Here is a 12,857-nt window from a genome sequence, read left to right on the forward strand (position 1 = left end):
GAGATGAATTCACTGAATTTAACACTTAGAGAGTTACTAAACAGCCTGAGCAAAAGCAGTTTCTAAATAATGATGGAAGACGGACGTGGTGGTGCACACCTTTAATCCCAGCCCTTGGGGGGCAGAGGTAGGAGGATCACCATGAGTTCGAGGCCACTCTGAGAATACATAGTGAATTCCAGGTCAGCCTGGGCTACAGTGAGACCCTGTCTCAAACAAACAAACAAACAAACAAACAAACAAACAAAAACACCTAATAATGGAAAGAGTATCAAAGTAATGAATAAATAGTACCATATAATAGTATAAATGTTTTTTTCAAGAGTTTTTGGTTTCAAGAGAAGGCAAGAGGTAAGAAGGTATAGAGACCTTAGGATTCTTTTTTGTCTAGCATGCTGTCCCTTCCTTTGAAGAACCACCCTTCTTTTCCTTTGGGGAAACATTCCTCCATCATTGCAGGTTATCTGGTGAGGCCATTGTTTATAGACCCTACATACCCTGGGTCACAGGGGAAAATGGCCACTCCTGCCCCTCCAAGTTAAAAGGATTAATCATCAAGGATGAGGCCAGTTAGAATAAGCTCAAACCTGTAAACTAACAGGGAAAACTAACTTTTTCTATAAAAGATGCTAAGCTGGGAAGATGTAAATTAGGAACTGTGGTGGGGTGGGAGGGAGAAGCCTGTTTAACAAGTAAAGCCGATCAGCAAGAGGTCACATAGCTAAAAGATTGAAAGAAAGCAGTGGTGTGATGAGACTGACTGGATCCCATTAAAATTAATGCCATATAGAAGCTCCTTGGACTTTCAGTTTACATGAAGTAATCAGTTGCCATGGCGCTCACACACACACGTCACTTGGTGTATAATTTTCATTACTTATAATAAAAAAGGTTATGACTAGCTATATGGAGACATGCAAATGAAGAAGGAAAAGACTTCAGTATCTTTATATGCCAAGGGAAAAAAGACAAAGAAAGTAGGTAATGAAAACATAGGAAAGAAGAAAAGGATAACTGGTCTCCTAAAGCCCCTGAGAAGGTAGAATTAGAAGATTACAGAGGGGCGATAAAACTTGAATGGAAGAAAAAATAATTCTTCAAGACAAATGAAGAGTTAATTATATATGCAGAGATAGAGAACTACATTGGTGAGGTAGGGTGGGATGGGATGGTGAGAAGTTAGAAAAGTTCATATACTTTAAGTTCCACACTCAATTTTCTACCAATAACTAAAAGTCAATTTCATTTTCTAGAAATGGCGTTGGACTGGGAATCAAGAGATATGGAATCTATTTCTGTCCCTGCCATTAATTAGGTATGTGATTTTGGGCAAGTCATTTAATCTCTCAGAATCTTGGCTTCCTTCACTGTAAAATGAGAAATTGCACAAAGGTCCTTTCCAAATTAAATTTTATGATTCAAATGCTTTCTCATATGATTTCTATCACTTTTTTCTTCTTACTTTTTTGAAACTGGAATACAGATAATAAAATTGCCATATTTTTCTTTAAACATTCTCAACATTTAAAATGTTTTGAAAACAAAGGCTAATGTGTGAAATGTATTATAAGCATATCTAATTGCTACTATTAATAGTACTAGATACTACACTACCAGCTTTACATACATTAATTCATAACTAAAATATAATCAGATGAAGGAATTGAGATAAAGTAGTTTAGTATACTGTAAGGGGTTACAGTAAATGGCACAATTAGAACTTGGACCAAGGTAGACTGGATCCTATAACCTTCACTACCATATTATATGTGTTGTCCTTTAAAACAAAAGGAAGGAAGAGGGAGAAGGGAGGGAAGTAGAAAGGAAAAAAGGGAGGGAGGGAAGGAGGAGAAGAGGGATGCAGGAAGGAAGGAAGGAAGGAAGGAAGGAAGGAAGGAAGGAAGGAAGGAAGGAAGGAAGGAAGGAAGGAAGGAAGGAAGGAAAAAAGGAAGGAAGGAGAAAGTGACCCACTCAGTAAAATAGGGCGCAGTTATTACTGAAGGTTAAGATATGTAGATGAAACATTTATATCATAAAATAAGTTGAAGTTGGGATAGTGGGTGTGAACGAAGTAAAAGAAAACTATAAAAATACAAGAAAGTAAGCAGAGGATATAGAAAAAGGAAGAAAAGGAAGAAATAAGTTAAAGAGCTTTAGGATTAAAGAGGATAAAAAAAGAGGATTTAAAAAATTAAGGCTCCTATTTATTCTGCAATAGCATTCAGGCTTTGACTATACTGGGTGAATTCTCTGATTCTCCAGGGGAGATGAGGATACTTCTTTGATCTCATCTTGGGCCTAATGGATGTCATGGTATAAGAGGCAATGGAAACTCTACCCTTACCTCCCTAAGATTATTTCACCTAATTAATGCATTTATTTATTTTGTGGTGCTGGGAATCAAACAAGCATAGGACTTTGTGCATGCTAGGCCAACACTAGACTACTGATTGGTGTCCACAGTCACCTACAATCTTAAATTGTGACTAAAAAAACCCAAAGTGACAGCAATGAAAAAAGAGCAGGTGCCAATGCCAAACATGAAATTATTTTCAGAAAACACTAAACTTACCATTTTATTTATATTTTCATATAGCTACTTGAATAAATAACTCACTGCTCATTATTTCTCATGTGTTTTAATACATCATGTATAAGCCAAAGAAATAATACTATTAACAGCAGGATCCAAGTAATGACATGAGGCATAGTGTTGATGAACTGACATGCATTATCACATTAATGAGAAATACAGATTAAAAGCAAATCTAGATTACAAATTTTCTCCATCTAAACCTAGTTTAAATTTTCTTTTCTTTTCTTTTTTTTTCAAGGTAGGTTCTTACAGTAGCCTAAGCTGAGCTGGAATTCACTATGTAGTCTCAGGGTGGCCTCCAACTCATGGCAACCCTCCTACCTCTGCCTCCTGAGTGCTGGGATTAAATGTGTGCACCATCCCACCTGGCTCTAGTTTAGATTTTTATAGTATCTAGAAATTTTAAGAATCATACATTTTAGAAGTAGAGAACTGTTAATGGTCATTTTAATCTCTTCATTTTATAAAAATAAAATATTAAATTTATTTATTTATTTATTTGACACAGAAAGAGGGAGAAAGAGAGAGAGAATGGGCACACCAGGGCCTCCAGTTACTGTAAATGAACTCCAGATGTATGCACCCCCTTACGCACCTAGCTATTAGTGGGTCCTAGGGAATTGAACCAGGGTCCTTTGGCTTTACAGGCAAATGCCTTAACTGCTAAGCCATCCCTTCAGCCCTCTCTTCATTTTATTGATTGATGATTGCTTATATGGGGGAGGGTAAGTGCCCATAGGTCCATGTCATGCCTTCTGCTTCACTGCATTGTCTAGAAGATCTCAGGTGTTCCTTTCATCACTTATCTGCCTGCCGTGGTATAACAGGTAACTTGAGCAGAGTCTCTTACTGATCTCAGAGCTTATTATAAGTTCCATGGTGTAATGGTGAGCACTCTGGGCTCTGATCTCTGAGCTTGCCTTTTTCTTTTTCTGTGTGCTCCAGTGATTCTCTCATCTCTGCTCCCCATAGGACTGGGGTTACAGACGTGTGTGGCCTCACCAGTTGTTCATGTAGGTCCTGGGGATTGAACGCAAATGGTATCTCAGGTCTCCTCAGGCCCTCATGCTTTCACAGCAAGTGCTGTTAACTACTGAACCATCTTTCTAGCCCCAAATCCATTATTTTAAAGATGAAATTAAGGCTGACAGAATTTAAATAAATTTCCCAAAGTTAAATAGTTCTTTTATAAAACTGGACTAATATTATAAACATTAAGTTATTCAAAATTGTAAAATATATGAAAATTAACATCTTAATTTTTTTACCTAAGAATTTAAATTTTTCCCTTGCTCTTCACATTATCTTCTAATTTCTAAAATTTCTAAAATTATATGAAAGTAATGTCAGCATTTTAATACTTTGTTTACCCAAGAATTTCAAATTTTTCTCAGTTCTTCTTAATATTATCTTTAAATAAAGTGCCAGCATTTTTAAATGTGATTTAAATATTTTTATTTACTTACTTATTTGGAAAAAAAGAGGGAAGGGGAGAGGGGAAAGAGAGAGAGAAAAAGAGACAGAAAATGGACATGCCAGGGCCTCCAGTCACTGCTAACAAATTCCAGACACGTGTACCCCCTTGTGCATCTGGCTAACGTGGGTCCTGGGGAATCGCACCTGGGTCCTTTGGCTTTGTAGGCAAATGAAGAACTGCTAAGCCATCCCTCCAGCCCAAGTGCTAGCATTTCATAGGGAAGAATTCTTTTAAAAAATATTTGATATATAGAAAGGCCATCTGAAATAACTTAAAAATGTGAATCAGTTCAATAACATAAAAGAAAAATAATGAAAAGTTTATAGTCATCATAATTTTAGATGTTTGGTTTGCAATTAAATTATTTTTCTACCCAAAGTAATGATACCTCTGTCAAGTCAATATCAACAGTAACTTACCATTGTTTTGACATTCAGATGGCCCTTGCTGAACTTTTCCATGGATTTCATGCTGATCCCACTGTTCCATTATAGGCAATTCAGGTATGTTTAAATATTCTGACCTTTATAAAGGTAAAACCATAAAATACAGCATTATAGCAAACAAACTTGGCTTTGGAAACTTCTTATTCATATAAGTGAAAAAATAATGTTTATCCACTAAATATTTCTATGATAAATTGTACTTATCCTGAGTACTAAAGGAGATAAACAAATGTTTAATGGAAGACACTAATAGTCATCTTTACCTGTCCCCAGTGGAGATCTGCCATCATTCACAGTCTTAAAAAACCTATTGCTGAGAGCTCTACATGGGATCTAGAATTCTGACAATCACGTCTTGTTCTGTACTGCTGTTAAAGAAGTTTAATGTCAACTCTGCATATATAAATAACCTTATCTAGAGGGGAAATCACGTGTGTAGTCTTCACCACATCATGATACAGGAAAAAAATAGTGAATTATTATCTAAGAGTTTGCTTACTAAATGGGAGTATGAAGGTTGGTTTTTCTCATCATTGAAATAAAATAAACCCTAAGTATGGTGATAAACATTGGTAATCTCAGCACTGGGAAGCTGAAGTAAGAGGATCACAAGTTTGAGGCCAGCATGGGTTACATAATGAGTTCAGGGCAAGTCTGGGTCACATACGTAGATACTGTCTCAAAAACCAAGAAATAAATATTTATCCACCAGAATGTTATGAAGGTGAAATGAGGCAATGTACAAAGTTATAAAATTTAATTAGATTTTATAAATCTGAGGTAATATTAATATGGAATGAGCACTTGGATGAAAAAATTAAATTATGTATACCACTATGGTTTCCCTTTCTGTCAGTTTAGTTGACAGGCAACCTGAGGGAATGTTAACATAGGATTGGTAATTTCCTAGGAAATAGGTGATTCAATTAATTTTAACATATCCTATAATGTATACATTCTAAATAAATTTAAAGTATGAAAGATAATGAAGACTTTATGGTATTATTGCTGTATATGAAACTAGGTAATACTGTGATTTCCTGTGGCCTCTTTCCTTTGAATAAGTAGTTATTGGGACGAGCAGAGTTTAAATAAATATTTTCCCTTTGATATTAGCATAGCATTTGTACCTTGATACACTGGGAAGGGAAGGTTTAGGAATAAAAGCAAATTCTTCAAGGTCCACACTTTGAGATTTGTTCATCTGTATCTGTTAAGGAGAAATATTACAAGTTGAACTATCACATTCACATGAAAACTTCAACAAATAGCCAAAACTCCAGAGGGCAGTGATAAGAGGATCCCTGTGAATTTGAGGCTACCCTGAGGCTACATAGTGAATTCCACGACAGCCTGGAGTGGGAGACCCTACCTGAGGGTTGGGGAGGAGGGGAACTTCAACAAATAAATCATAGAGAATAGCTGCTGGTTTATAAAGTCCAGAAATCAATGAATTAGAAGAATCTCAGAAAAGTTCTCAGCTTAAATTCAAATCTTCTTAAATATTGTCAATTTTCATGATTCTGTACTAGGCCATGTGTGTGTGTGTGTGTGTGTGTGTGTGTGTGTGTGTGTGTTGGTTTTTCGTGGTAGGGTCTCACTCTAGCCCAGGCTAACCTGGAATTCACCATGTAGTTTCAGGGTGGCCTTGAACTCACAATGATCTTCCTACCTCTGCCTCCCAAGTGTTGGAATTAAAGGCATGCACCACCACACCCAGTTATATATATTTAAATATATATAGTTAAATTGTGCATTTGGCTTATATGGATCCTGGGGGATTGAACCTGGGTACTTTGGCTTTGAAAGAAAGCACCTCACCCTCTAAGCCATCTCTCCATCCCTATTTATATATATATATTTTTAATTGGCATACAGAGATTTAGGTATCATTCCTTCTGGGTATTTTCAAGTACAATTTGTTTTAGTTGATTCTCATCCTTCCTCCTCGCTCCAATCTACCTTTCACCCCCATTTCCCTTCTCCCACAAGATCTTCCCCTCTTGTTTACATGATACATGTATCCTTTCATCCTTCCTTCATCCCTCTTTCCTGCTCATCTTTTCATGCTTCCTCTTGGATACCATTTTTCTTCTCACTCTCTATACAATATGTTTTCAGTGAAACATTGATTTTTCCCTCATGGCTTCAACTATCATCTTCATATGAACAACTCTCAAATCTGTGCTTCTATTTCAGCTTTCTTTCTCTTCTGATTTTTAGTTATATCCTACTGCATGTAGGACATCTTCATGTAGATATCTTGAGGGCTCTAAATTTCTGTTTTCTTTTCCTATTTTTCTTTAGAATTTTTAATCCAATCCAGACAGAGCCAGGAAAGGGCAAGCATATCTAGTTTCAACTGTTGCTGAGCCAAGTGAGCTCATGTCCTATCTTTCTGTCTTTTCTAGCTTACGTAACAGTGGTTATATTTCTTCCAGGTCAAGGCCACAAGTAATTTTAAAGTACATGGTGGATACCTACAAATTGACATACAAAATAAATGATACTTGCATTTATTTACTTACAGAATAAAGGGCAGAAGTTATTAATACTAACCTTGAGACGTTTAACTGGAGGAACGGATGACACAGCATTTCTGTTTCTCAAGTCAGACAGGTAGGAAGACATTGCTGACTTCTTCATTTCTGACTTCTGTGCAACTCCAGTTTTACCTAAATAAATTTTATAATCTTTTTCTCTTGTGTGTGTAGCATTTTTTCCTGCTTGCTCATAGATTATATGTAGCGCAGACTGGTCTTGAACTCACAATCTTCCTGCCTCAGATTACCAAGTACTAGGATTATAGACATATGCCATGATGGCCAGTGAAATTTTAGATTCTTTAGGTTAAATTTTAGGCATTATTCAAATAAAGCTACATTTCTTCAAAAACTCCAATCTAATATTTATATTTTATATTGACCCCCAGAAGGAAAACTATTTTGAGAGTTATAAATTGAGTGATATAATTATCATACATTGATATTTAGGATGCCATTATTATCCATCAAAGACCTGTCAGTTATGAATGACTGAAATAAATTTGTTTTAAGTACTCACAGCAGTCATGTCCACACATATTTTTATTTTTACAATGATGATGGCATTCTCGATTCCCAGGCTTTTTGCAGGTAGTTGTTCCTAAATTAATGTCAAAAAAAACCACTTGTTACTACATTTGTTATTATAACTTTAATACAAATAATTCTAATCCACTGTCTTTTTCCTCAGGTAGTTCAAAGGATTATGATTTTTATATTTTTCTCAAATGTTAACCTATACACTTTAGAAAAGATATATCTAAAAACAGTTTCTGTATTACTCATTAATCTGATTCTCAGCTTTTCACAAAGAACATTTAGCCATCTATAAGCTTATTTCAGCTTCCCTAATATGAATAGAGCCAAATATAGCAGAATGTCAGTAACAAAATTTGCCCTTAATGAAGCAAGAATAAGGGAAGAGATTTAATGCTGTTTTATACTTAAGACTGAGAATCTGGAAACAAACCTCCTCTATTCTGATGTTATGACTAACTAGTCAATAGATAAGACATTCTATATATTTAATAAATGTCCTAAATAAATACTTTAGGAATATAGAATTTGCTATATTAATTCAAAGAAAGGAGAGATCGCTTCCAGTCTGACATACCTACACTATATTTAACAGACACAAATTGTTGTCTTGGTTTTTTTTCTTGCAGTACTGGGGATGAAGCCCTATGTGTGTGTGCAAAGCACTTTATCACTAAGCCATATCCCAAGCTCTCTTTTTCACTTTTCCTTTTGAGAAAGGGTCTCACAAAATTGTCCAAGCAGGCCTGAAATTTCTGATCTTCTTATATCAGTGCCCTGAGTAGTTGGGATAACAGGCCTGCACTGCCATGTCTGGCATATTTATTATACTATATTTGATTAAATTTATTTTTTATTTATTTGAGAGAGATGGAGGGATGGAGAGACAGAGATAATGGGCACACCAGGGCCTTCAGCCACAGTAAACAAACTCTAAATGCATGTGCTACCTTGTGCATCTAGCTTACATGGGTCTTGGGGAATCAAACCTGGGTTCTTTGGCTTTGCAGGCAAATGACTTAACCATTAAGCCATCTCTCCAGCCATTATTCATATTTTATACTGTGTTTTTAAAAAGATTTTATTTTATTTATTTATTTATTAGAGACACAGAGAGAGGGAGGGAAGGAGAGAGAGAGTGTGTGTGTGAGAATGGGTGTGCAGGGCCTCTAGCTACTGCAAATGAAATCCAGATGCATGAGCCCCCTTGTACATCTGGCTATTGTGGGACCTGGAGAATCAAAACGGGATCCTTAGGTTTCGCAGGCATGGGCATGCGCCTTAACTGCTAAGCCATCTCTCCAGCCCTTTTTAATTATACTCTATTATTTTTAGATTTCATTTTTATTTATTTACCTTATTCATATTTTAAATGACCATTTTATTTTTCTTAGTTCTGACTAGTAACATGAAGGAAGGGGCAAGGAGAGAGAATTCAATTGTTTTAAGAGAATAGATTGGATCTGGACATGAGAAAGGGACAAGGGATAGTCCAAACAGAGGACATAATACTCAAAGGCAACAAACTACAGACTAGAAAACAACATTAGCTGATTTTTGCTAGAACATGTATTTTAAGTGACCTATGATGCTGGGTAGTTTTAAAAATCTTAACACCTTTCCTGGCCCTTGACTTTTCATTTTTAGTGTCATTGTTCAAACCAGCTTTTTTCAAGTCATAGCACACCTAGTCACTGATCGTATATCTACCAGCCTACGGTAAGTGGATGAGGCTGCTCATCATATGGGGCAAGTAGCTATTTTCTTTGAGGACTGAGAACGTCAGTATCTTAGGTACCATTATGGTTTAGAGATATAATGTTACCCCAAAAGCTCATGTGTTGAAGACTTGGTCCCTGACTAACAGATCCAGTCACTGGGAGGTGACTGACTCATGATGGTTCTGCTTTCATCAATAGATGGCTATCTATGGACTCATTATCTCTGGCAATATGGGGAGGTGGGACCTGACTCCAGAAGGTCACTAGAGGAGTGCTTTTGAAGGGTGTATCTTGTCTCTGGCTTCTTTCTTTTTGCTTACTAGTTGCTCTAAGGTAAGCAGTTTGTTACTTTTGCCATGATGTACTGCCCCACAACAGGCCCAGAAATACTGGAGCTGGCCAGCATGGACTAAAATTTCTGAAAGTGTGTCAGAACAAGTCCGTTTTCTTTTAAATTGTTTCAGGTATTTGTCACCACAACAAAAAGCTAACATGGTATGGTAGTTACTTTTTCACTGTAATGACAAAATACCTGACAAAAATAACTTAAGGAAGGATGGATTTATTTTGGCTGATAGTCTGAGGGTACACATCGTGATGGGGAAGGCATGGTGGTGAGAGTGGCCCTACTGTGGAGGCATGATTGTAAGGCATCTGTTCACATCGTATCCACAGTCATGAAGCAGAGAGAGATGAGTGCTAATGCTCAGCTTGCTTTCTACTTCTTTCTTTCATTCAGTCTAGGATTCCAGCCCTAGGAAAGTATCATATTCAGATCAAATCTCTCATTAAAGCTCTCTGGAAGATACTTTCATATATGTCTCCTAAATCCAATAATGATGAAACACCAGTATTGAAAGTAATTAATAATAATTATAATTATTCCTGGTATCTGAAAGTGGGCAGCTTAACTTCAATATTCTCAGCTGAACACAAACAACTTTGAGAAGATAAGCAATACTCAGATAAGGCCACTTGTGACCACAGTGGAAGACAGAGATAAGATTATCATGTAATTATTTCTTAAGCTAAAGAAAAGGATGCTCAAGAACCACAAAAATAACAGAACATCCCCATCTTCTGGCTAACATAGATGACTACTATTTTTTTTAGTTCTAATTCCAAAATATAAAAACATCAAAACAATACTTAACTTTCTGAGAGTACCCAATCTAGAACTGACCTATGCTCTAAGAATCACTTATTATGAAATCCTATAATTAGCTCATTTCAATTCCATGAGATGACCCACAGTTCTGGTAGGATGTTATCTTTTCATGCAGCACATTAAATAAACCCAATTTTCCTCAAAGACTGGTGGTCTGTGGCTGCTGGGTTTTAACACTAGTTTTGTGAGGAGTGCCAGGAATTACTGGTTGAAAAGGCTATTGTCTAAATCATGCTCTTTTTACTTCTTACCTGTATCATAACTTATTTCTTTGAACCTGTACCTCCGTGTTCCAGATTACTGTATACATTGTTATTAATTCTCTAAAATTTCAACTCAGATTAGATCATTTGTTCACTTAGCAGTATTTATTACTATTTCCAACAAAATTGATCCTATACTCAATGTGCTATGCCATCTAATTACAGCTTCTTTTTCTAGCATCCATATTATTAGCTCCACACCCATCAAAACATATTCAGTTGTCATTCTTCAAACAGCCCCATGCTTTTCTTTGACTGTACTTTTAATGTGACCTCATAAGGTCCTTACTTTTCTGTCTTTTTAAAGACTATCAATTTGCAAAGCAATTCAAGTAGTATCTCTCTCATAGAGGTGGACAGACCTCTATCACAGACATTTATTATGATCATTGCCTGAAGTGATTCCTGTCTCCTTTGGGCCCTATGGCTTTTTCTTTGTGTCTCTTGCTTGTGGAATGCTGATTTATATTTATTTACAAGAAAAGTATGATGTTCAGGACACACAAAAGTAAAAAAGCACAAGTTCTAATAAAAGCTCTTATCTAAAAATCCAATCACAGAAAAAAAATCAACACATAGTCTCACTCATCTACAACACCTAACCTGAATCTACCCAAGATGCCTTACATACCCAGCAAGCACCTCATGGACTAGACAATAAGATGGATGGGAGGGCGGGGAGGGCATCGAAGGGTGGAAAACAGTAATCCAGACCCAAACGGCAATGGTACCATAAAATTCTACTTCCCAAAAGACAGACCAAATGGCTGAACCTTCACTAGACCCTTACAGGAAACACCTGAACCACAAGACACTGGAGAGGGTAGGATCAAGACTGACCTAAATCTCCTACATCTTCCCTCCCTCCCTCTCCCCCTCTCCCCTCTATCTCTCTCCTCTCTAACTCTTGTATATTAATTATGTTTTTCCTCAATTTCTTAGTGGACACTGACCCGTAACCCCCACTTCCAGCTTGAGCCTACCATCCACAATGAGCTTTTGATCAGAGAAACCTACAAGGTTTCCCAAAACAATGACAGACTTTTGTCAGAATACTTGATGACCCACCAAAGGCCAGTGGTAAGACCCTATTGCTGAAGACTCCATACGCAGCTGACGCGTAAAATGGAATGACATGGCTGGAAGCCAGGAGAGAGTCAGTCCCCAGACAGTCAGCGTGTCTAGTGCCAGAAGGTGCTACATAGGTGACTGGGGGAAATGACCAAGATCTGTCCAAGCAACGCATTGTTTAACCTAATTAGCAACAAATAACCGGATGTGATGCCCACACAAGTGCAATAGTGGTACACAGCCATGGTGAGGAACCAATTGCTCTTGATTTGGCTCATTGATCCACTCAGTGGTACTAGACCCATAGCTGGAGCTGGGAAACAAGTCAGAACCATACCCAAACACAAGCCCACTCTACAATATCAAGCTACCATCAATCACGGGGTATAAGAGGGCCTACACCTATCATACTGTCTATCAAAAAAGTAAGTGTTATCTCAATTCTCCGGGTGCTAACTTACTCTCCGTTGAAGAATCTGCTTCTCTTTTCCAGATAGATGCAGATCCTAAGAAGAGAGCTGCCCCAACATACCTCAAAAGGGGCCCAACTGAAACTAAGGACAACTGGCGAAACAAGCAAGGGTGATGTTTTCCTATGAACCGGATACCAGCACAAAGGGGAAGGAGACCAACGAAGAGAAAAATCAACTCCTACCAAATCAGAGAGCCAGAGCCTCAGAGGCTCCCAACACCTCAGCACCTCAGCAGACCAAAAATGAACCCAACATGGCTCAGGGAAATTTTGCGGAAGAGGGGGCGGAAAGAATGTCAGAGTCACATGTTGGATCATGATTTGCAGAGACATTTATCATACCAATAACTGGGGGCTAACTCCACAATGCACGACCCATTTTCATCAACAAGGAGGGTCCAATGGGAGGGGGTAGAACACAGATGAGCCTAAACAATGGTACCAAACTGCCTGTATTTACTGAAAAGAAAACTAATAAATTAAATTTAAAAATAAATAAATAAATAAAAATCCAAACAAAATACAGCAAAACAAATATTGAAAAATAATACTTGTTCCACTTT

General features: G+C 37.2%; 1 protein-coding gene across 2 annotated transcripts in view; it reads right to left on the reverse strand.

Moving 5' to 3' along the window:
- Hfm1 (helicase for meiosis 1) overlaps positions 1-12,857 on the reverse strand; it is a 90,549-nt gene that overhangs the window by 12,509 nt on the left and 65,183 nt on the right. The window contains exons 30-33 of one of the 2 annotated variants that reach the window (XM_045138669.1): positions 7,583-7,663; positions 7,079-7,194; positions 5,650-5,729; positions 4,505-4,596 (exon numbers count right to left, since the gene is read on the reverse strand). In XM_045138669.1, the coding sequence (XP_044994604.1) occupies positions 4,505-4,596; positions 5,650-5,729; positions 7,079-7,194; positions 7,583-7,663 (369 nt within the window). Of the gene's footprint in view, positions 1-4,492; positions 4,597-5,649; positions 5,730-7,078; positions 7,195-7,582; positions 7,664-12,857 lie in introns of both variants that reach the window. The other variant, XM_045138670.1, reaches the window with a different exon arrangement.

Source organism: Jaculus jaculus, chromosome 19 (assembly GCF_020740685.1).
Source record: "Jaculus jaculus isolate mJacJac1 chromosome 19, mJacJac1.mat.Y.cur, whole genome shotgun sequence".
Lineage (NCBI taxonomy): Eukaryota > Metazoa > Chordata > Mammalia > Rodentia > Dipodidae > Jaculus > Jaculus jaculus.